The sequence below is a fragment of the Astatotilapia calliptera genome, chromosome 15 (genome assembly GCF_900246225.1).
Source record: "Astatotilapia calliptera chromosome 15, fAstCal1.2, whole genome shotgun sequence".
Classification (NCBI taxonomy): domain Eukaryota; kingdom Metazoa; phylum Chordata; class Actinopteri; order Cichliformes; family Cichlidae; genus Astatotilapia; species Astatotilapia calliptera.
In genome coordinates this window covers 11,034,345-11,055,125 of record NC_039316.1, presented here as the reverse complement: position 1 = coordinate 11,055,125, position 20,781 = coordinate 11,034,345, and the positions used below count along the sequence as shown (strand labels likewise).

The following is a 20,781-nucleotide window of genomic DNA, read 5'->3' as shown; positions in this document are numbered from 1 at the left end:
TACCTTTTTGTCTAATTAGGTTATTCATTCCAAGAACCTTTTACGGAGTGGGACCTTGGTAGGAACCTTCAAAATGGATGTTGGGACTGTTTACTTTCAGCCTGGTAAACTCCAAGCTTTCTGCTTTCATGCTTTTATTTGCATTCATGTAATACTTTTCATTTTCAAATATCAATTTACTAAATGATTTTTTAAAATTTTGATGTTGTAAAGTGAAAATGAGCTGATAAATGCTGTTAGTGACTAACTGATTGACATCTGTCTCAGAACACCAGTTCTACCATAAATGGGCCATCCTGTCTGATCCTGATGACATCACAGCAGGATCTAAAGGATATATAAAGTGTGACATCGCTGTGGTCGGAAAGGGTGACAACATCAAGACTCCACACAAAGCCAATGAGACTGACGAAGATGACATAGAGGGGTAATAAGCTGTCACTGATTAGGAATACTGTCGTCAAGCGAAATCTGCAGCATACATGAAAATCTGTTAAATATCTCAGATTTACTAACACATGTTCTGAATTAATCCCAAGTATTTCATATGCTTGTTACATGAAATTATCTCAAATGCAGACAGTAACTCCACAGGCTTGCCTCTGGATGTTGTTTTGCTATTACCCTGTCCTCTAGAAATCTCCTGCTGCCAGAGGGCATCCCAGCAGAGAGGCAATGGGCGAGGTTTTATGTAAAGATCTTCCGTGCAGAGGGACTTCCTAAAATGAACACAAGCATCATGGCTAATGTGAAAAAGGCCTTCATAGGAGAGAACCGAGATTTGGTGGACCCCTATGTTCAAGTGCACTTTGCTGGGCAGAAGGTAATATGAGGCTTGAAGGCTTGAAGTAGTTAGATTATTAATTACTGCATTTATATTTATGTAGGCGCTTTAGCCATAGTTTAGTTAAGCACCCAGGAAGAGTTTGTGGTTAATTTTAATATTTCTGGACCGTGTGGTACCCAGAGGTTTAGATTAGCTCCTTTTGTAGAAATATTGTTCATTGAATCTCTAGAATATAAAATAAATCAGATTTAAACCATGTTCATAGTAGTTTAAGCCGTAAGTAAGTACGTCTTGGCCTAAAAGTGAGCATGAATGAGTTTATGTTCAAATCAATGTTTATTTTAAAAGGGACAATGCATATTATCATCATGTATCATCATATTATCATCATCACCAATTCATATTTGGTGTTTGCTTTTAATACTCTAAGTTGTTTTATTATGTATGTTGTATTCTTGTACAGCACTTTGGTCAACGCTCCTGTTGTAATTAAATGTGCTATATAAATAATTAAACTATTAAACTATGTAAATATGGGAGATTTAAACAGACAGGCTAATTTTCATCTTCAGTTCCTAGCAAGCTGATGGCAAAAAAAAAACATACGATGACAAAAACATAAAAAATTAAAATGATTTATAAAACCTCACAATGGCAAACATACAAGATATTATTATTATTATCTGCTCACTATCACTGGAACACATTGTTTTCTCTTTGTGAGATATGCAATTATGCAATTAATTATAAGGTGTGAGAAACTGAACTGTGATAATGTTTTAATTATAACATTTTTCCAATTTAGCTTTAGCATGAAAATAAAAACATTTTGCAGTTTCTGTAAAGCGATATTTTCAAAATATTTTTGAGCTACTGAAGCAGGTTGAAGCAGGTTGTCAGCATTTACTTGCAGTGGTTCAAAAAATTGCCTTGGACTACACATGTATGAGCTTCATATGCATAAATTTAAAACAAAATGTCAGGTAGCTGGCTCCAAAACTGCCAGCTACCTGACATTCTGCTTCAATTTTGAGACTTGGAAATTGCCAACTGGGTATTAGTTGCTGAATTCATTACTTCTGTAGTGCCAATCATTCACTGACAAAAAGGCTCCCTAAAACGATTTCAGTGTAAGTCACGGAGATTAAAACCCACAGCATTTATTCCAACTGCAAAGACACCTACTGTATTTTGTGCACTGTGGTTTATATTGAACATGCTCTTAAGAAATCTCAAGGAACCAATTGAAGAGAAAACCAAACTACTATATACTATATATAAATGCTATATGCCTCAGTAAGTCACATTTAATCAAATGAAAAAAATGTGAGCACTTTATTTAGCATTTAAACATTTAACAATATTTGCTGTTGCAGAATGACGACTCTATAATGTCTTCTTTAAAGTCTACATTATTAAACTGGCACAGCTATAACTATATAATGCTATAACTGACCAAAGGTGTTTTTTTTCTCTGTGATTCTGTTATAATTCCTTATAATTCCTTTTCCTTTCTCCAGGGAAAGACTTCAGTCCAGAAAAGCAGTTATGAACCAATATGGAATGAGCAGATCATCTTCACCGAGCTGTTCCCGCCTCTCTGCAAAAGGATAAAGGTCCAAATAAGGGACTCAGATAAAGTCAATGATGTTGCCATAGGAACCCATTTCATTGACCTACGCAAGATATCAAATGATGGTGATAAAGGTGGGTCAAAACGTAGTTTTTCTTACCAACATTGATTATCTGCCAAGTACTTTAATTATTCTGCCATGCTAGTGTCTATCTGTATTTTACTAAATGTACTAATTAGTGTGGTAGATTGTGTATTGAGCCATATGACGTGCCTGACCTTCTGCTAATGTCTGTAAGAAATGACTTGTCTGACATTCAAATTAACTTGCTGCACATGCTGAACCAAAGGGGAGGTGCAGTGGACTGGAGAGCATGTTGCAGCCCAAGACAGGAACTGCACAGAACTGCATAGCCAAGGCACAAGTGCAAAAACCACAAATGCTGCAACAGTAAAGCAAAAAAAACATCCTGTGAATGCAAAAATCCAGCAAACAGATCTAAACTGAATTTGTTTTTGTTTTTTTCCCCCAGATTTAATTAAAAAGACAATACTTAATTGATAATAAAGTTAGGGCTTCCGCACCATCATTCTGTTTGAGCCCATAATAAAAGATATTTTTCCTTTACTTTGTTCAGGTTTCTTGCCTACCATGGGTCCAGCCTGGGTCAATATGTATGGTTCCACTCGTCAGTACACTTTAATGGATGAGCATCAGGACCTGAACGACGGACTCGGAGAAGGGGTGTCCTTCAGAGCCCGTCTCCTGCTTTCTGTAGCTGTGGAGATCCTGGACACCACTTCACCTGAGATCTTCAGCTCCACTGAGGTTCACGTGGAGTCTGTTTCCAACATCTCAGAGGTGAGATAGACCCGAGATGGTGGTGCTGTGTAGCTTTATGGTGTATTTATGAAGCCACGCGTAACTGCTCAGCAGAGGAAACAAAGGCACTAGATTTGTTGCTTTAAGCTGTGTTGTTCATATTTCCCTCTGCTGAGAAAATCGTTTAACCCAACTTCAAACATCGTGAGAAAATGTTCTGGTTTGGGGTTCTGAACAGGATGCTAATAACTAACACTGAAGTTTAATGGCATAAGAATATCAACTTGAGTCTTCCAGGACTACATTAGCGAGATAAATTGGACTGGACTGGCCTTGCAGAGCTACCTAAAAAGCATAGTGATGAACAGCTGCAAATAATACTGTTTTTTTAAGTGTAATGATTAATATTTTTTTTATATTTTTTAATAAGAACCACATGAATGGATAACAAGCAAAGGGCAGAAAATTGGAACATAAAATCAAAGTGCCTCAGCAAGTCAGAAGGGAGACATGCAGTTTTTATGTCTGTTGTAAATTGCAGCTGATTATCTGAATAGGATGCACTTTGCTCTAGTAAAATGTTTACTGTCTTTTTTACCCCCATCAGAGTGCTACAGGAAAAATAGAAGAGTTCTTCGTCTTTGGTTCCTTCCTGGAGGCCACCATGATCGACAGGAAGACTGGTGACAAACCGATCAGTTTTGAAATCACAATAGGTAAAAAATAAATTGAAAAATGTACTGATTTGTTGTGTTAATATTGACCTGAAAAGTCAATAGCTGCTGTAACTACCTGGATAAATCATTTAACAGGTAACTATGGTAACCAGATAGATGGCGTGAGCAAACCGTCATCAAAGAAGAAAAAGAAAGACGGAGAAAATGAAGAAGAGGAAAGTGAGCTGATCCAGAACTCCAGTGAGGATGAGGCGGATGAGGATGGAGACCTCGTATCAGTGTCCTCAACTCCTCCCATGAAGCCTGTCATCACTGACAGGTTAGGGGTGAAAGGTCACAGATCAGAAAACAATTTAATTATTTTGCTGTTATTAGATTTCTTTCAGTTAGCCAAAAAAATGTATGCCTTGCTCAGTAGCAAACTGTTATAGACTGTATCCTTTTTAGTAATATAATGAAATGTAACCAACAAGTATTGCCTGTAATAATTACAAGTTAGTTAACAGTCCTGTTCAATCATTACAGGAACTACTTCCATCTTCCCTACTTTGAAAAGAAGCCATGTATCTACATCAAGAGCTGGTGGCAGGACCAGAGAAGACGACTTTACAATTCCAATATGATGGATAAAATTGCAGACAAACTGGTTAGTGTACATCTTTATGGCACAAAATCATTCTAATAATCTGTAGCAGCCAAGCTAAACACTATTATGATGTTTAGTGGTGGTTAGCACCTTCGCTTCACACCAAGAAGATCCCGGGTTTGAATCCAGTCTGGAACCTTTCTGTGTGGAGTTTGTATGTTCTCCCTGTGTCTGTGTGATCTTCTCTTCCTCCCAAAGACAGTCCAAAGAGTCCAAAGACATCCACGGGGTCGTGTTAATTAGTGTTTCTAAACTTCTGTAGGTGTGAATGTGAGGGTAAATGATTGTCTGTCTGTCTTAGGGTTAGACTCCCCTGCGACCCTTATTTGTAGATAGAACATAAGATAGAACAAAACTATCTCCAAATTTGCAAAATTTCCAAAAAATGCTCTCTTTGTCTGCAATTTTCACACTTTGTGAAGCCGTTGATTGAGTCAGATGTGACCCTAGGGTGACCAGTTGTGGTCCGCTGGTTTAAGATATTATTTGTTATAGATGTATAAGTAATAACAATTTGACTTGTCCTAAGTTTTGGAACTGTTTGTGTTTGGACAGGAAGAGGGTTTGAATGATGTTCAGGAGATTATTAAGACTGAGAAGGCATTTCCAGAGCGTAGACTCAGGGGAGTGCTGGAGGAGCTCAGCGTCGGCTGCAGGTGAGCTGCATAATAATGATCATTTCTCATGGTTGCATATCAAAGCTACATACAATTAGCATTCAAACAGCAAGAAAGACAAAAAGCTACCTCTGCTACCTTCATGATCACTCAGCTTTAAAGTAAATAGTTATTAAACATGTCATGGTAAAAGGAACCAGCATTGGTTTTTTTCTTTATGTTCTTTCAGTAGATTTCGAAACTATTTGAATTAATCAGAGTTCGTACGGGTGCTTGAAATCCTTGAAAATGCTTGAATTTTAATATTGTATTTTCAAGGTTTGAGAAGTGCTTGAATTTCAGATGTGCTGCTTAAAAGTGATTGAAAGCGTAATTGTATTTCATTCACCACAAATAACTATCTGATTGAATAGTTTTCGTATCAGAGAAATAAAACGAGTCGCAAAATGTAAAAGCAAAATTTCTCCGCCTGGGCTGCCTTGCACCTCTGTCTGTTTCAATGTGTGACCCCGCCCCTCCCCCTGACAGTCAGGGATGAGTGCGCTAACATACCTGAGGTTGCTGTTTTAATGAGTGTTTGATGGAAAATGACAATAGCGGAGTTTGCGCTCTCCAGACGCATAATAGGTGAGTCCTAGCAAATAATTTTCCAGTCCAAACTATTTTTTGGAGTTGCATAAATAATTTGTGCGCCTTCTTATTTGATGCAGAACACCTGATTGTTCTGTAAATAGTTTTAAATGGTTATATAAAAAACCTCTGAGCCTTGGCTGCATTTTTAGGTAAATAGTACCATATAACTTTGTTGTTTGCAAAACTCGTGGATATTTTTTAAAAATGTACAATTTCTATTTGCATTTCAAGTTATGAAAATGATTCATTAAACATGTTTGTGGTTTTTACAGTCAAAAATATAACTTTTTTCTACTCGTATTTTAAATTTTGTCTGATTAGATAAATTGCGCTTATACAGTTTGTCAAAATGAGAAAATAACTTGTTTCTGTGCTACCAAAGTTCCCCGGCTTTCATTCAAAATGTGTTTATCATCAGCACCTACACATAAACTACTTAAACGTTATAAATGGCTTCAAGCTCACACTGAGACCTGTGGGACACTATCAGCCACTGAGACAGTAGACACATTTATGTGTATATGAATATTTCATACTTTAAGGCTGCCTGTTTATTTAAGGGAGATGAACAAAATACATTAGAATTGTACATAATAATATTATAGATGACAGATTGAATAAATAGATTTTAAGTAGATGCTTCTGCATTTTTAAAGTCTTATATGTTGAATTGAACTATGTGATCTTTTCAAAGTCAGTGCTGTTCTCCATGCCTGTCTGACTGTACATGATGTTATTAGCACAAACACTTTAAAGCTGATCATTTAGGACTTCAACAATAATACAGACAGCAATGTAGTTAAACATCTTACAGTTAGTTTTATTGGGAATTAACTTAAAAAACAAATAATCAAACAGATGTCTCTCCTATTTTTTGTGTCATACAGGAAAGAAGCATCAATATCTGATGAGAAGACATTTCTTTTTTGTTTTGTTTTTTCAACAGGAAATGAATATCTTTAAAAAGTTGACTTGTTCACATTTCACATCTTAATTTTTAAGTGAAATGTATGCATATAAGGTGACCATTTGCAGTATTTTTGTGTGGTGCGTTTTTCTATGTCTTAACAAAAGGAGAACAAAGGTGTTGAAGTTCACCTATGATTTGTTTTAATTTTCACATGATCTTACTGAGGTGATGTGGATTGAAACATGCATTCTTTTTTGGGGGGCGGGGTAGTAAATGTGCTGGAAAAGCTTAAAAAGGGACCTTGAAAGTGCTTAAAAGGTGTTTCAATTTTACCGTGAAAAAGGCGTATGGACCCTGATTAATAAAACATTAATAGTTTAATAGCTCACCACTTGCACATATAACGACTGTAGAATCACAGAATACTGCAGAATATAATTTTATATACAGTGTTAAGCCTGTAAAGTGTGTGTGTGTGTGTTTTTTCTTTTGTTTCCAGTCGGTTTGTGTGTCTGGCTAACAAGGATGTGAACCAAGCAGGCAGAACCAAACTCGATCGAGAGAGACTCAAGTCCTGCATGAGAGAAATGGTATGATCCATGTTTCTGTGATGCCACGAATGATAGAGGGGAAGTTGAAGTTGTAGCTAATTAATTGCTAATCTCTTTGTAAACATTATGGACTTGATATTAAGGCCAAACAAGTAAATTAATTTCTGAAATACATTATCACTGCCTCATGATAATTGAGTGCAACACATCTTTGTGCATTTGCAACATTACCAACACCATCACAGTCTCTCTGGTTCAGTGTTCGTATTTGGCTGTGACGCAACTTTTAATTCGTTTCAAGAGGAAATGCAACAAGAATGCAAAGTGTTCAGAAAGAAAACAGAGCCGTAAACAGTGGTTTAGAGGTGGAAGGAGAGGAGAGGGTTGTAGCGCAAATAGTTTCTCATATCCGATGCTTCTGAACACTGTGCACTTATATATATATTTACTTTTATTTATCATATTTTAAAAATACCAAAGATGAATACAAACTTAAATTGTTTGTGGAAAAAAAAACTGATGGCAATTCATACACTTTATGTTCAACTCAGTTCAGTTTTATTTGTATAGTGCCATTTTACAACAATATTCCCCACAAGGTGCTTTATAGTGTGAAGTAGAGATACTACAGTTTAAAAAAAAACAACAACAATTAGACTACGGCTTTTAGCAAGAAATGGCGATGGTGGGAAGGAAGAACTCTGTTTTGACAGGAAGAGACCTCCATGAGGGGCAGCCATGTGCTGCAACTTGCTTGGGAGTGAAGGGGAAAGAAAAGAGAATAGATAAATGAGCGCATACAGAGACCATGAATAGCAAAAATGATAAAACAAACTATGGGGGAGAGAAGAAAAAAGTTGCAATCGTGACATTTAAATGCATCAGGTGTGAAAAGAGGGGAGTGGAGAAGTGCTCATGGGATGTCCCCCACTAGCCTGAACTTAAAGCAGCATAATAAGCATCACCTGATCCACCCTAAACTATAGTTAAACTATAGCCCAAACTGGTAGCTGCTTCCACATATGTATGTCTCTAAGGTGCTGTAACTCTTTACTGTACTGCACCAATAAAGCACCGTATGCCTCATTACCACTAATTATCTCTCCTCCTGCAGGACAGCATGGGCCAACAGGCTAAGCAGATTCGGACTCAGGTGAAGAAAAACACAGTCAGAGACAAACTCAAGCTGGTGCAGAACTTCCTGCAGAAGCTTCGCTTCCTTGCTGATGAGGTAGAGATGCAATCCCTCGTTGTGTGACCCTTGGACATTTAAAGTGTTAAGACATCATCGGGTATGGAACTAGAAATAATGAGAATGGTCCTCTGTCTTCACTGTCCAGCCTCAGCACAGCATCCCAGATGTTTTCATTTGGATGATGAACAACAACAAGCGCATTGCTTATGCACGAATACCTTCCAAAGACATCCTGTACTCCATAGTGGATGAGGAAACTGGCAAAGACTGTGGAAAAGTCAAAGCTGTATTCCTTAAGGTGCAGTAATCTCTAAGCTATACAAGTGACTAAGAAAACCAGCATGTTTTCATTTTTCGTAGTTACATTTTTTTGATTACTTGGTTTCTTGTTTCTCTTATCTGTCTCCGCAGCTTCCTGGTAAGAAGGGTTTTGGTCCTGCAGGCTGGACAGTTCAGGCTAAGCTGGAGTTATATCTATGGCTGGGCCTCAACAAGCAGAGGAAAGATTTTCTCTGTGGATTGCCAAATGGTTTTGAAGAGATTAAAGCCACTAAAACTGGCCCTGGTCTTCACTCGATGCCCCCCGTCGGCCTCGTCTATGACAGTAAGCACTATACACACAAAACATGACAAACTCTGGAACTTTTACACATCTGAGAAGCAGATATGGACTCATCATTTTTGTTAGTGCCAAATAATTAGGCAGGAAATACTCCCATCATAGAAAGTACCTGTAACTCTAACATGGATATTTTATCTTTTGAATACTTTGTCTTTTGTATTATAGTAAAGTCCTCTTTTTTTAAATTTTCACTCCCCATAATTTGCTTAATTTCATATCGCCTGATTTGCCGTTAACGTTTAACTCTAAAATCAATTCTAGGCAAAACGCACACAAACAAAAAAGTCAGTCAGAAACAGACATTGATTTCAATTGATCGCCTTTACTTTGTGGCTCAATTTTCTAACCTCGGTCTAACATTGCTCACAAAGGGGATTGCATGTCAGTTAATGTGATGTGATATTTGTCTTTGTGTGCATCCAATAGTGAAGCAGGTGTTCCAGCTGAGAGCACACATGTACCAGGCTCGCAGTCTGTTTGCTGCTGATAGCAGTGGCCTTTCAGACCCCTTTGCGCGGGTCTTCTTTTCCACACACAGCCAGGTTACTGAGGTAAAATGAGTGCCCGCACATGCAGAGACTGTGTTTGTGTTTATGCTGATTATGCATAACTAAACTTAGTATTTGTGTGTGTGTGTGTGTGCTGCAGGTTCTGAGTGAGACTCTTTGCCCTACTTGGGATCAGCTGCTGGTGTTTGATGATGTGGAGCTGTTTGGTGAGGCCAGTGAGCTGAGAGACGATCCTCCAATCATTGTGGTTGAAATCTACGATCAGGACACTGTGGTAGGATACTATTCTGCAAGAATGAGAGAATGGAAGGATGCTACATACTCAAACTGCATGCTAAAATGTTTTAAATGAGTTAGTGTGTGCTAATAAAGCTCTAAATGTGCTTTGCTTCTCCATCCCTTATGTTCTTAATGTCTGTCCACCCTTGTCTCACTCCACTCTGTCCTTCAACTAAACTCTGACCTCAATTATGTTGTGCTGGCTAAATAGAGTGACAGAGGATTGCTACTGTAATGTGTCAATGTATTCTAATTTTTCTAAAATAACTTTCTTAAAATTTGATCTCTTTTTTCTCCAACTAGATTTAAAAAATCTTTGCAAAATGTGCATTTCTACTTCAGTGGCATCCTAAGACCTAGACCTCTCTTATTTGTTCAGATTGTACTGTAATAATCATTTGAGACACATATTTGTTTAATAAGAAGATTGAGATTTTTACTTTGAACCTTGAGCCATTTGGTGCCACACAGACTGCACTTCCCACACCCATGTCTAACCCTGTATCCCCTTATTGCCTTGGCCGTCTGCTGTTACACATTGTGGTGTACAGGGTAAGGCAGAATTCATAGGTCGGACCTTTGCAAAGCCCACCATCAAGATGTGTGATGAGCATTATGCACCCCCGAGGTTCCCGCCACAGCTGGAGTACTTCCAGATTTACAGGGGGAACTGCACTGCCGGGGAGCTTCTGGCCGCTTTTGAGCTGCTGCAGGTAACACATGGAACAATGTCTGAATACACTTGTAAATATCTCTCTCCGTGTAAAAAATTATGTCTCACTCTTTAATTCTTTTCCTACTTTTCCTTTCTTAAATAGGCCTGTAAACTCTCTACATTATCACTATTTCTTGTATTTGACACTGACAAACCTTTTCTATTTACCCGTCTCTCCTCCCAATACAACCAATCCCATTTTCTCCTTTTATGTTTCTTTTCCAACTTATCCCTCCACTTCCCCTTTGAATCACCCTTCTTTTTCTTTAAAATATCGATTTTCTATGTCTTTCTTCTCCTGCTGCCTACAGATACCCTTTGATGCAGAGGAGATCAGGCGAGCTCTGATTGCTGTCCATAATTTTGCTGTTCCTCAGATAAAGGTTTTCTTTTCCTTCTCTCTTTTCAGCCAGATTTATCTTACTGTCTGGCAACAGTGTTTTCAATGTGGACAATAGATTGTGTTTTTTTCTCTGCCAACAAGACATTAATAATTCCCTTTTTTAAACTTTCTTCTTAAAGTTGTTCTTTAAAGAGAAAAACTGCGTTAACTGAAGAACTTTGAGGGCTGTGGGTCGTAAAGCTGATAAAGTGCTCTCAGAAGGCTTCCAACTTGGTTTAGTTCCCTTCTCTCCCCCTAATTAGATTGGTCAAGGAGGCAGGGCTGACCTCCCCCCCCTTGAGGGGCCGACAGATTCAGAGCGTGGACCCATCCTCCCTGTGCCGCTGGGCATCCGGCCAGTACTGAGTCGCTACCGCATAGAGGTGAATTTGAACTACTACTCTGGCTGTGTGTTCTGAGCTTTTTAAACCCCCCTTCCTTATCACATCCCAGTTGTTCTCTGGCTCAGGTTTTGTTCTGGGGATTAAGGGACCTGAAGAGAATCAACTTAGCTCAGGTGGATAGGCCCCGTGTGGACATAGAGTGTGCAGGCAGAGGCGTTCAATCTGCGCTCATCCAGAACTACAAGAAGAATCCCAATTTCAGCACCCTGGTCAAATGGTTTGAAGTGGTAAGTGCATCGATCATTTGATATTTAGACCCATTGAAAATGGTTGCTTAGATGTTAAATCGACATCCTTGAAGAAAACATTACTCTTGACTAGAATTTTTTTTCTCGATTTTGATCATAGGACCTTCCAGAAAATGAGCTTCTCCATCCCCCTCTCAATATTCGGGTGGTGGACTGCCGAGCATTTGGCCGCTACATCCTGGTTGGGTCACATGCTGTGAGCAGCCTGAGACGTTTCATTTACAGCGCTCCAGACAAGACTTCCAACAACTGGGCGACCGCAGGTGCTGACCATCATGTGATGAATTAGTTAATAAGGGCTCTATTAGCTGTAACATGAGTGTGTGAGCCACCAGCTCTTTTTGTCAACACTGTGCAACACTGAGTACTAAATAACAGTGTAATATCTGCAGTAGCAGTTGGTAATAAAGGTTTTAAGTGAAACACATGAAATGCAGTCTTTCAGAAATGTCTTTTCTCCGTTTTTTGTTTCCTTTTTTCTAAAAAAAAAGACTTGAAGAATGTGATCAAACATTTGAGATAATGTTTGTAAATCCTCTTAATATAGTCTGTTCTGTAATAACTTTACTGATTTCCTCACTTGCTTTCTGCTCTGACCACCTTTTTCCTGTCACATCCTCCCTTTATCCCTTCTCTCCTCGCTCCTCTCTCGCATGTCCTTTCCTTCCACCCTCTGCTGCCTTTAACTTTCGCCTGCACACCAGCTAAGCTAATGAATGGCTACATGGTCCTGACCAATGGCGGACCCCAGCCCCGCTCCTCACCCAGCCTTTCCCCCCGCTCCTTCTCTCGCCCCACAGGTGACATCGTTGTCAACATGGATGGAGATCCTCCAGTCCGAAAGATGGACACCGTCGTCAAGTTAGACGCAGTAAGCTTTTCATTAAGCTTGTGCACAGTGGATTTCTATAAACTGTATGTTTATATGGTGTATTTGTAGCTGGTGGTAGTAGAAGTCCTGCTTTATGTTCAGTCCTCTTTACCTGCCTCTGTACATGTGCCAGTCATACCTGCGCCATCCGCCGTGTGTATTAATCCTTGTGTTGTTTTATGTGACGCCCCCTACTGTAGACGTCTGATGCTGTTGTAAAAGTTGACATGGTGAGTAGTCCTCTTGCAGAAACTGAGCAATAAAAATACGTGCCACAGTCCGCTGGTGTGTCATTATAAATAAGAAGTCAATCTACTGAGGGTCAGTTTATGTCTGCCCTTCTTTTAAGATTGTGGAAGAAAGTGACAAAGACAAAAAGAAGAAAAAGAAGAAAAAGAAGGGAGGAATGGAGGAAGAGGATGAGCCAGATGAGAGTGTTCTGGACTGGTGGTCTAAATATTTTGCTTCCATAGAGACACTAAAGGAGGTTTGTCCCTTTGAATACAGTCAATTCTGTTTGCTTCTACATGTGTCCTACGGGACTTTTTTTCACAAGCACAATCCTATTAGACTGACAAATACTTCTCGGTTGGTTTTTCAGATCCTCAGAGCCCAGGAGGCAGCTCAGGCAGAGGCCGAGGAGAGAGAGGACATCGAGATAGCAGCTGAAACGGCAGGTATTGAACTCTATCAAATCAGCAATGCTGCCTGCCAGCATGCAGCTGTGGCTGAAGTCGAAGAGTCTGAATGCTAGGAAAAGGTGCTTTGATGCTTTCCTTTTTTATCTCCCTTGGAATAGGGCCATGCTAAATGAAACAGAAGAAGATGTCGTCATGTAGTTTATCTCACAGAATTCAAATTTCAGTCCACTTTTGTAACTGGTAGCGTCACTTTATCTTTTTTTAATTTCATTTACACTTTTGGTAATGAAGTGTTAATTTTCACAGGGTTGTCAACATTTACATCACCACAATGTCGCTAATATTGAATGTTAGGCTGTGGTTTTGCAAACATGGACCTACTATATCCCTGACTGTTTTCGGTTCCTTGAACTATTATGTAGTAGCATGAGAGGCATCATATGTGTTTGTTGCTCTTCCTCTCTTTCGTCCCATGAATCCATCATTCATTTGTGCAGAGCTGAACATCATAATCATTTTTCACATTAGCATGACCTCCCAGCTATGCAGTACAGATGAAAGCTGGAGGAGAAAGGTCTGCTTTATTAATCATCAGAAATAAAATTATTAAATACTTTTTATTGCATAAAATGATTTACTGAAACTGCAATAAAAATCAGGCGCTAGGCGAGTCGTATGAAGAAAGATCATTTCTAAGTTCACAGTTACAATTTTACTATTCTTTGTACAAGTAAAATGCAGTTCTTGTTGTAATCTGTTCTCAAAATAAAGTTTGTCAATATGTGACTGTCACTCTTCTCGATCAACATTCTTTTTTCAGAGAATGTCAAAGGATAATAAATAAAATCTCCACAAACTGGGAAATTTAGTCCCCTGATAAAGACCTATCAGCTTTCATGTTATATAATGTGTAGTGGTGCATGCAACCCGGCCACCTATGTCTTCATGTCTTCATCCCGTATGTCTGTCTTCACCTCCATTCATGGTTTCAATCAGATGTCAAACCCGATGAACTTCTTCTGAAAGGCTCCAAGACGAAGGAAAGGGGCAAAGAGAAGAAGAACTCTAAGGACAAGAGGAAGGGTCAGGCTGCAGATGGCTCCGAGAGGCGACCAGTGAAAGCAAAAGTGGATGAGCTAGTGGTGAATATGCCATTAACAGTCATACAAAAGCTAGCCAGCACACGTTAATGTCCCTGCACACTTAAAGTTTTTGTGTTTGCCGGTTTATTTCAGGTGTACAACAAGGAGCTTGAGAGTGAATATGGCAACTTTGAAGACTGGCTTCACACGTTCAACCTGTACAGAGGAAAGGCTGGGGAAGACGACGAACACGCTCTGGATGATGACAGGATTGTTGGTAGATTCAAGGTGGGAAAACACTGTCTAAGAACTGTTACTTGTCAGACTACACTAACAGAAAATACAACATATAAATATCATTTTTTTTTCATCAATCAGGGATCCTTGTGTATATATAAGTTACCTGTATCTGAAGAGATCACAAGAGAAGCAGGATTTGATCCCAACATGGGGATGTTCCAGAGCATCCCGCACAACGATCCTGTCAACGTCCTCGTTCGTGTCTATGTGGTCAGGGTAGGTGGCCTTCTTTATGTCTAAATCTGTGCCACAGTCATAAAAACTAGGTGTATGAAAATAAAATGAATACTTTTTCTCTCTTCTCTTTGTTTTCCAGGCTACAGACCTCCATCCTGCTGATATAAATGGGAAAGCTGACCCATACGTTGTCATTAAACTGGGCAAATCAGAGGTCAAGGACAAAGAGAATTATATCTCCAAACAGCTCAATCCAGTATTTGGAAAGTAAGTCGAGAGAAATTTTGAATCACTTTGTCGTTGAATGATGGAGGTGTAATAACAAAAAAAAAAAAAGTTGTTGCTGCTCATCAAATTCTTGATGAGCATATATTTTTCAAAAAGTTTTACTTGTACTTTTTTAACTAAACAATGGCTGTAAATTATTTTCATGTCCTTGTATTGTGCATTTATTTCCATTCCATTGTTTAGACAGTGACCCAACTTTATGTGTCAGGATCTATTGCACCTTTTGAACTATTCACATTACCCTCCACTTCCTGTCCTCAGATCATTTGACATCGAGGCCACCTTTCCCATGGAGTCGATGCTGACGGTGTCTGTGTATGACTGGGATCTGGTCGGCACAGATGACCTGATTGGTGAGACAAAGATTGACTTGGAGAACCGTTTCTACAGTAAATTCAGAGTCACCTGTGGCATTTCCTCCAGCTACTCTGTGTGAGTGTAAATCTATTTTATCCTGCTTGAGTTGTTGTTTAAGTTGTAATGCCACAATATGAAACTTAACATTTGTTTTAAGTACTTTTTTGAAATGTGGAATTCTTAGCTTAATAATAGTATAAACAAACAACTGAATTATTAAAAGTTTCCTTGGTTTGACTGCATTTGGTTTGCAGTTAAGTAGCACTTATAATATGGCTCAGTAAGAACATGATTATAGAGGGGTAACAACAGTCACTGCCTCTTTGTTGGTTAATGGTTAATATCGAGCTATTGCTTGATATTTTTAACTGGGTAATATTAGACTGTAAATAAAATTATGGGGTAATAATGTTGAAACAAATGAAAAAATTCAGTTATATAATATAAAATTATGGTGAAAAAATAGGATAACCTTGTAAAGTAATATAGGTTGATGTTTTCATATATTAGGACACCATTTCAAAATTATAATGGTGAAATTAGTTCTGTTGTATGTCCTAAAATTCTCCAAGGTAACATAATTATAAAATTTGATGCTGTCGCTTGTTACCTGGAAAACCTTTGCTGTAGTTTAATAACCATGAATCTGGTCTCCAAAATATAATACTACCTGTTTCTATGTAATTTCATAGTAAGAATAAAGTCAACCAAAATGCCCAGAGGTATAATAATTATCTGGGGAAAAAAAGTTTCTGTGTAATAACCATGAATCAGCCATCTTTTCTAAGCAATTTCTCTATATTGCAGCCAATAATATTTCCTACAAAAACCAAGGACCAGGAAAATACATATGCAAAACCTTTCAATGACTTACATGCTCTCTCTGTGGTATTTCTTGTTGTTAGCCATGGATATAATTCTTGGCGGGACCCTATGAAGCCCAGCCAGATCCTGGCTAAACTCTGTAAGGATGGCAAGATCGATGGACCTCATTATGGGCCAGGAGGCAAAGTCAAGGTGGCTAATCGAATCTTTACAGCACCGACAGAGATTGAGGATGAAAACGGTATTGTTATATTTTTCCTCGTGATCCTGATTAATCTTCTTTTGTCATTTTTCTATATCTCATTTATATTCCTTACATATCCATTTACACTAAGTTGGTTTTACAGAGATTTTCACATTTTCAGATTTGTTTACATTAAGATTAAGGTGAGGTGAAATACGATTTATTCCGACTTAAGCTTTTCTTGCTTTCCTCGTTGCTTACTATTATTCTATTAGGTCTAAAGAAGCAGACTGAGGAGCATTTGGCCCTCACGGTGCTGAATCACTGGGAGGAAATCCCAAGAGTTGGCTGCAAGCTCGTCCCTGAGCATGTGGAGACCCGACCCTTGCTGAACCCAGACAAACCCGGTATTGAACAGGTAGGAAAGGACTGCGTTGCTAAGACACCCAAAATGTATCTGATTGGAAATTAGAGCAGATTCTTTTTTATTTCCTCAAAGGGCCGCATTGAGATGTGGGTGGACATGTTCCCTATGGATATGCCTGCTCCTGGACCTGCAATTGACATTTCTCCAAGAAAACCAAAGAGGTACATCCTGACTGGAGCAATAAGATGACTGTCACTTTGAAAATATTCTATGTTAATACAAAGCTATAAACTGAATATAAATATTTATTCATTGCTCTTCTCAACAGAAAGCTTTTTTTTTTCAAGAACAAAATGTAGTTTTATCCCCTGGTTAAATTATGGTTTGACTAGTTAGCTCTAAAAATGTCAAATATAAGTCCAACTATGTGTGTTCCTTCCTCCCCCTCGCTTACCAGATATGAGCTCAGGGTGATTATTTGGAATACAGACGAAGTAATACTGGAGGACGATGATTACTTCACTGGGGAAAAGTCCAGTGACATATTTGTCAGGGGGTAGGTACAGCGGGATGGGGCAGCCAACCCTCATCCCGTGGGTGTGAGCTGTGTGTGATTTGTTTTGCAGTTAACCATTACCTTTTTTTTGTTTTGTTTTGTTTCCATTTTTCTGTGTGCGTGTTTGTGTCGTGTGTTGCGTCTCTGTGTTCGTGGCGTGTCTCCTGTCTGTCGTCCTCTCTCTCTTTCTCTGGTCAATACTCTGCTGATGTCTAGCTTTGAGCTTCGTGTTATAATTTGGAACACTGATGACGTAATTCTAGAGGACGATGCATTCATGACAGGAGAGAAGATGTCTGACATCTATGTCAGGGGGTAAACACACGAATCCATTGCATGGCTCGTAACAACAAAATACCCTGATTTACTCCTTCTGAAGCCCTTGAATCCTTTTTTTTTATGACCCTCCTGTTTCTCTAACTCTGCATAGCACGCAACCTCGCTTGTCTCAAACACCCCTGTCAGCACGAAAATAAATGCATATGGAAAAACTTGCACAGAAAGGACCAAACCACATGAACAACACGTAACAGCATATAATACAAACAAATTAATGTGCCAATGCACTCACCCCCAGCCAATCCCAACAGACCCCTCCCTGAACTTGCTTCAATCAGATGTTTCTTACTGTTGAAAGGGGGTTTTCCTCTCCACTGTCACCAAAGCACTTCCTAATGGGGGGGTCATGTGATTGTTGGGGTTTTCTCTGTTTTTTCTGTATTATTGTAGGATCTTTACCTTACAAAGGCACATTGAGGCAAATGTTGTTGTGATTTGGTGCTATATAAAGAAGATAAAATTGAATTGAATTGAACCAGTATAACCACTACTTTTAGACAATTTCGACCGACTGCAAAGATATGTCATGTGTTGACATAAAAAACTGTGGTACAAAATTCAAAATGCTTTAATCATGAATAACTAGGACTAACTTATGTTGTTCATGAACCTTCAGTTAAGGTAACACTGAGCAACAATTCCTATAATGCCAACTCACAAGACTCACATCCTATTGACAAGTCAAGGCTTGCTAATAAAGTTGTTTTACCCTACGTACAGTTATTGGTCTCTGGTGAAATAACTTTTTTTCAAAATGCTAAAGAATTGATATTAGTTTCCAGGTAAAAATAATAATAATAATAATAATAACAGTATAGTTTTGTTCAATTTTTTATTTAATGCAACCAACGCATATGGCAAATAAGACTGGCCTTTTTTTTTTGCTGTTGTTGTCTTTTTGCTTTTGTTTTTTTACAACGAGGCATTTGAGGTTTTCTCTGTGTGGTTTGGTCCTGCAGTAAATTACAAATATTAATTTAAAAGATATTTACGGTCATGGAAAAAAAACTCCAGCATGGAAGTGTACTGCACAGACACAAGTATACAGGTGTTCCTGATAAACTGCTTGGTGACTGTCTGCATGCTTGTACGATCAAACTCTTGTCTTTAAAAGTGACATTGTCTTTTGCAGCCTAGATTAGATTTTTTTTTCATTTCATTTATGTTATTATGTTTTAGTGACTCCTCTTTCTTTACACTTTATGTGTCCCCTCAGGACTGTAGCAAACAGGGTGTCATTCTTAAACAACCCTAACAGTAAAGGATTAGGTTAACCTTCAGTTTGCACTCTAGATTTCAGTAGCAAACGTTTCAGGACAGACTGGAGAACTGTGGTTGTTTCAGATGGATCCAGTGTTGTGATACAGTAATAATGAATCACTTTTTGGGTCACGTGAATTTGGCGTGTTTTCTTCCCTTTGTAACCACTTTAAAATTTGCCCTCTCCCTGGAGCCTTTATCTCAGTCTAATTTATGCATCTCGATTACCATATCAGCACTTTGTGATATTCATTATTTACCTGTTTTAAACTGACAAATACCTTTTGTCAGATCTTTTTTTATTTATTATTTCCTTTTTATTCCTTTTAGAATTTTCTTTTTCTTTTTTCGAGGGGTGTATTTTGAGAACTGAGAGTGCACCTTCCCTCTTGCTCCTTCTGACTTAAAGTCAACCTCACTTAACTGTTAATGAAACAGCTGCAGCTGACCATCAATGCCAGGCATCAGTCCTCCATTGGCAATTTGCAGTTTTAAATATGAAGCTTTTTTCATAAATCTGCAAGTTTTCTGTGTCCATAAAACATGGAGATTTCATAAATCTGCAAGTTTTATGGATGCATGGCTTTCTAAATAGTGCGAAACTCCAACATCAAATCAGATTTTTATGGATTACTCAATAATGATTTTAAAGTTATCACATGTATGAAGCTGATTTGCTTTTGGGGAGCCGCATTATGTGCATTGATTCTGACCTTCTAGCATCATCTCTCTTGTTAGCTAAATAATACATTTAACAGGCCCTTTGCTCTTGTTTAAATCACTAAATTGACATCACGTAAATTTGTACATGTTGGACTTTAGAAGTGCATGGCTGACAAATCCAAAAACATCTACTTATGACACCAAACCATGATCCTGGAGATCAGACTAACTCTCACCCTTATGACCATTTACATAGATGGCTGAAAGGGCAGCAGGAGGACAAACAGGACACAGATGTGCACTATCACTCACTGACCGGTGAGGGGAACTTTAACTGGCGCTTCGTCTTCCCTTTTGATTATCTCATGGCTGAGGAGAAGATTGTCATCTCTAAGAAGGAGTCCATGTTTTCCTGGGATGAGACCGAATACAAAATCCCTCCTCGTCTCACGCTGCAGGTCTGGGATGCAGACCACTTCTCTGCTGATGATTTCCTGGGTGAGGATGAAATAATTTTTTTTTTTGCAATCCAAAAGTACTGGGCCACTTACACATTTAACTTACAGGAGCTACTCAGCCAAGGATACCCATGGCATGAAGCTCTTGGCACACAGTTTTTGTGCTGATGTTAATGCCAGATGAGGTTTGGAGCTCTGTAGCCTTTGAGCCAGCAGAGCATTGGCAACTTTTATGTGCTTCAGCTCTCCGCTGCCAATTTGCAATAATACTGCTTACAGTTGCCTGTGGAACATCCAGGAGGGAAGAAATTGCACAAACTGACTTGTTGCACTGTTGGTATGCCAGTCTAGTACCATACTTGCAGTCACTGAGCTCTTTAGAATAACAAATGTTTGTACAGATAGACTACAGGTAGGCATTTGCTTTTATCAGGGTTACTAAATTACGTCTAATAGACTTCTAATAGAAGGAGCACTGACAGTAACTACAATCTCACAAATGCTCATGTAGTTCTGCTGTAGTTTCAGCCAGCCATACTCTTAGCTGCTTATCCAGTTCAGTGTCTTGGAGAGCATATCCCAGTTGTCAGAGGGCAAGAGGAGGAGGACAGGTCAACAATCCATCACAGGCCCGATACAGAGAGAGAGAGAGAAAGAACTGTCCACACTCACACTGACACCTACGATTAATTTAAAATCACCAATGAACCTAACATGCATGTCTCTGGACTTGGAGAGAAAGCCAGGGTACCCAGAGAGAACTCATGCAGGCACAGGAGGAACAAAGGAGCAGTTAGTTTGATATAAATGCATTTTATGGATGACTTTCTTTGTAGCTGTTT

The 20,781-nt window shown here is 38.8% G+C and overlaps 1 protein-coding gene across 6 annotated transcripts in view; it reads left to right on the top strand.

Moving 5' to 3' along the window:
* The window catches only part of otofa (otoferlin a), an 88,382-nt gene that overhangs the window by 62,551 nt on the left and 5,050 nt on the right, over window positions 1-20,781 (top strand). For 2 of the 6 annotated variants that reach the window (XM_026194450.1, XM_026194449.1), the window contains exons 11-44: window positions 20-104; window positions 268-427; window positions 637-823; window positions 2,308-2,494; window positions 2,999-3,222; window positions 3,791-3,899; window positions 3,996-4,179; window positions 4,386-4,506; window positions 5,062-5,162; window positions 7,166-7,256; window positions 8,332-8,448; window positions 8,558-8,710; window positions 8,824-9,016; window positions 9,461-9,585; window positions 9,683-9,817; window positions 10,374-10,535; window positions 10,849-10,920; window positions 11,183-11,302; window positions 11,389-11,550; window positions 11,672-11,834; window positions 12,276-12,442; window positions 12,643-12,672; window positions 12,792-12,929; window positions 13,044-13,119; window positions 14,080-14,225; window positions 14,319-14,453; window positions 14,544-14,681; window positions 14,782-14,909; window positions 15,192-15,362; window positions 16,193-16,353; window positions 16,572-16,714; window positions 16,796-16,884; window positions 17,121-17,219; window positions 19,738-19,979. In XM_026194450.1, coding sequence (XP_026050235.1) covers window positions 20-104; window positions 268-427; window positions 637-823; window positions 2,308-2,494; window positions 2,999-3,222; window positions 3,791-3,899; window positions 3,996-4,179; window positions 4,386-4,506; window positions 5,062-5,162; window positions 7,166-7,256; window positions 8,332-8,448; window positions 8,558-8,710; window positions 8,824-9,016; window positions 9,461-9,585; window positions 9,683-9,817; window positions 10,374-10,535; window positions 10,849-10,920; window positions 11,183-11,302; window positions 11,389-11,550; window positions 11,672-11,834; window positions 12,276-12,442; window positions 12,643-12,672; window positions 12,792-12,929; window positions 13,044-13,119; window positions 14,080-14,225; window positions 14,319-14,453; window positions 14,544-14,681; window positions 14,782-14,909; window positions 15,192-15,362; window positions 16,193-16,353; window positions 16,572-16,714; window positions 16,796-16,884; window positions 17,121-17,219; window positions 19,738-19,979 — 4,714 coding nt within the window. The remainder of the gene's footprint in view (window positions 1-19; window positions 105-267; window positions 428-636; window positions 824-2,307; window positions 2,495-2,998; window positions 3,223-3,790; window positions 3,900-3,995; window positions 4,180-4,385; window positions 4,507-5,061; window positions 5,163-7,165; window positions 7,257-8,331; window positions 8,449-8,557; window positions 8,711-8,823; window positions 9,017-9,460; window positions 9,586-9,682; window positions 9,818-10,373; window positions 10,536-10,848; window positions 10,921-11,182; window positions 11,303-11,388; window positions 11,551-11,671; window positions 11,835-12,275; window positions 12,443-12,642; window positions 12,673-12,791; window positions 12,930-13,043; window positions 13,120-14,079; window positions 14,226-14,318; window positions 14,454-14,543; window positions 14,682-14,781; window positions 14,910-15,191; window positions 15,363-16,192; window positions 16,354-16,571; window positions 16,715-16,795; window positions 16,885-17,120; window positions 17,220-19,737; window positions 19,980-20,781) is intronic. The other 4 variants (XM_026194451.1, XM_026194454.1, XM_026194455.1 and 1 more) reach the window with 4 other exon arrangements.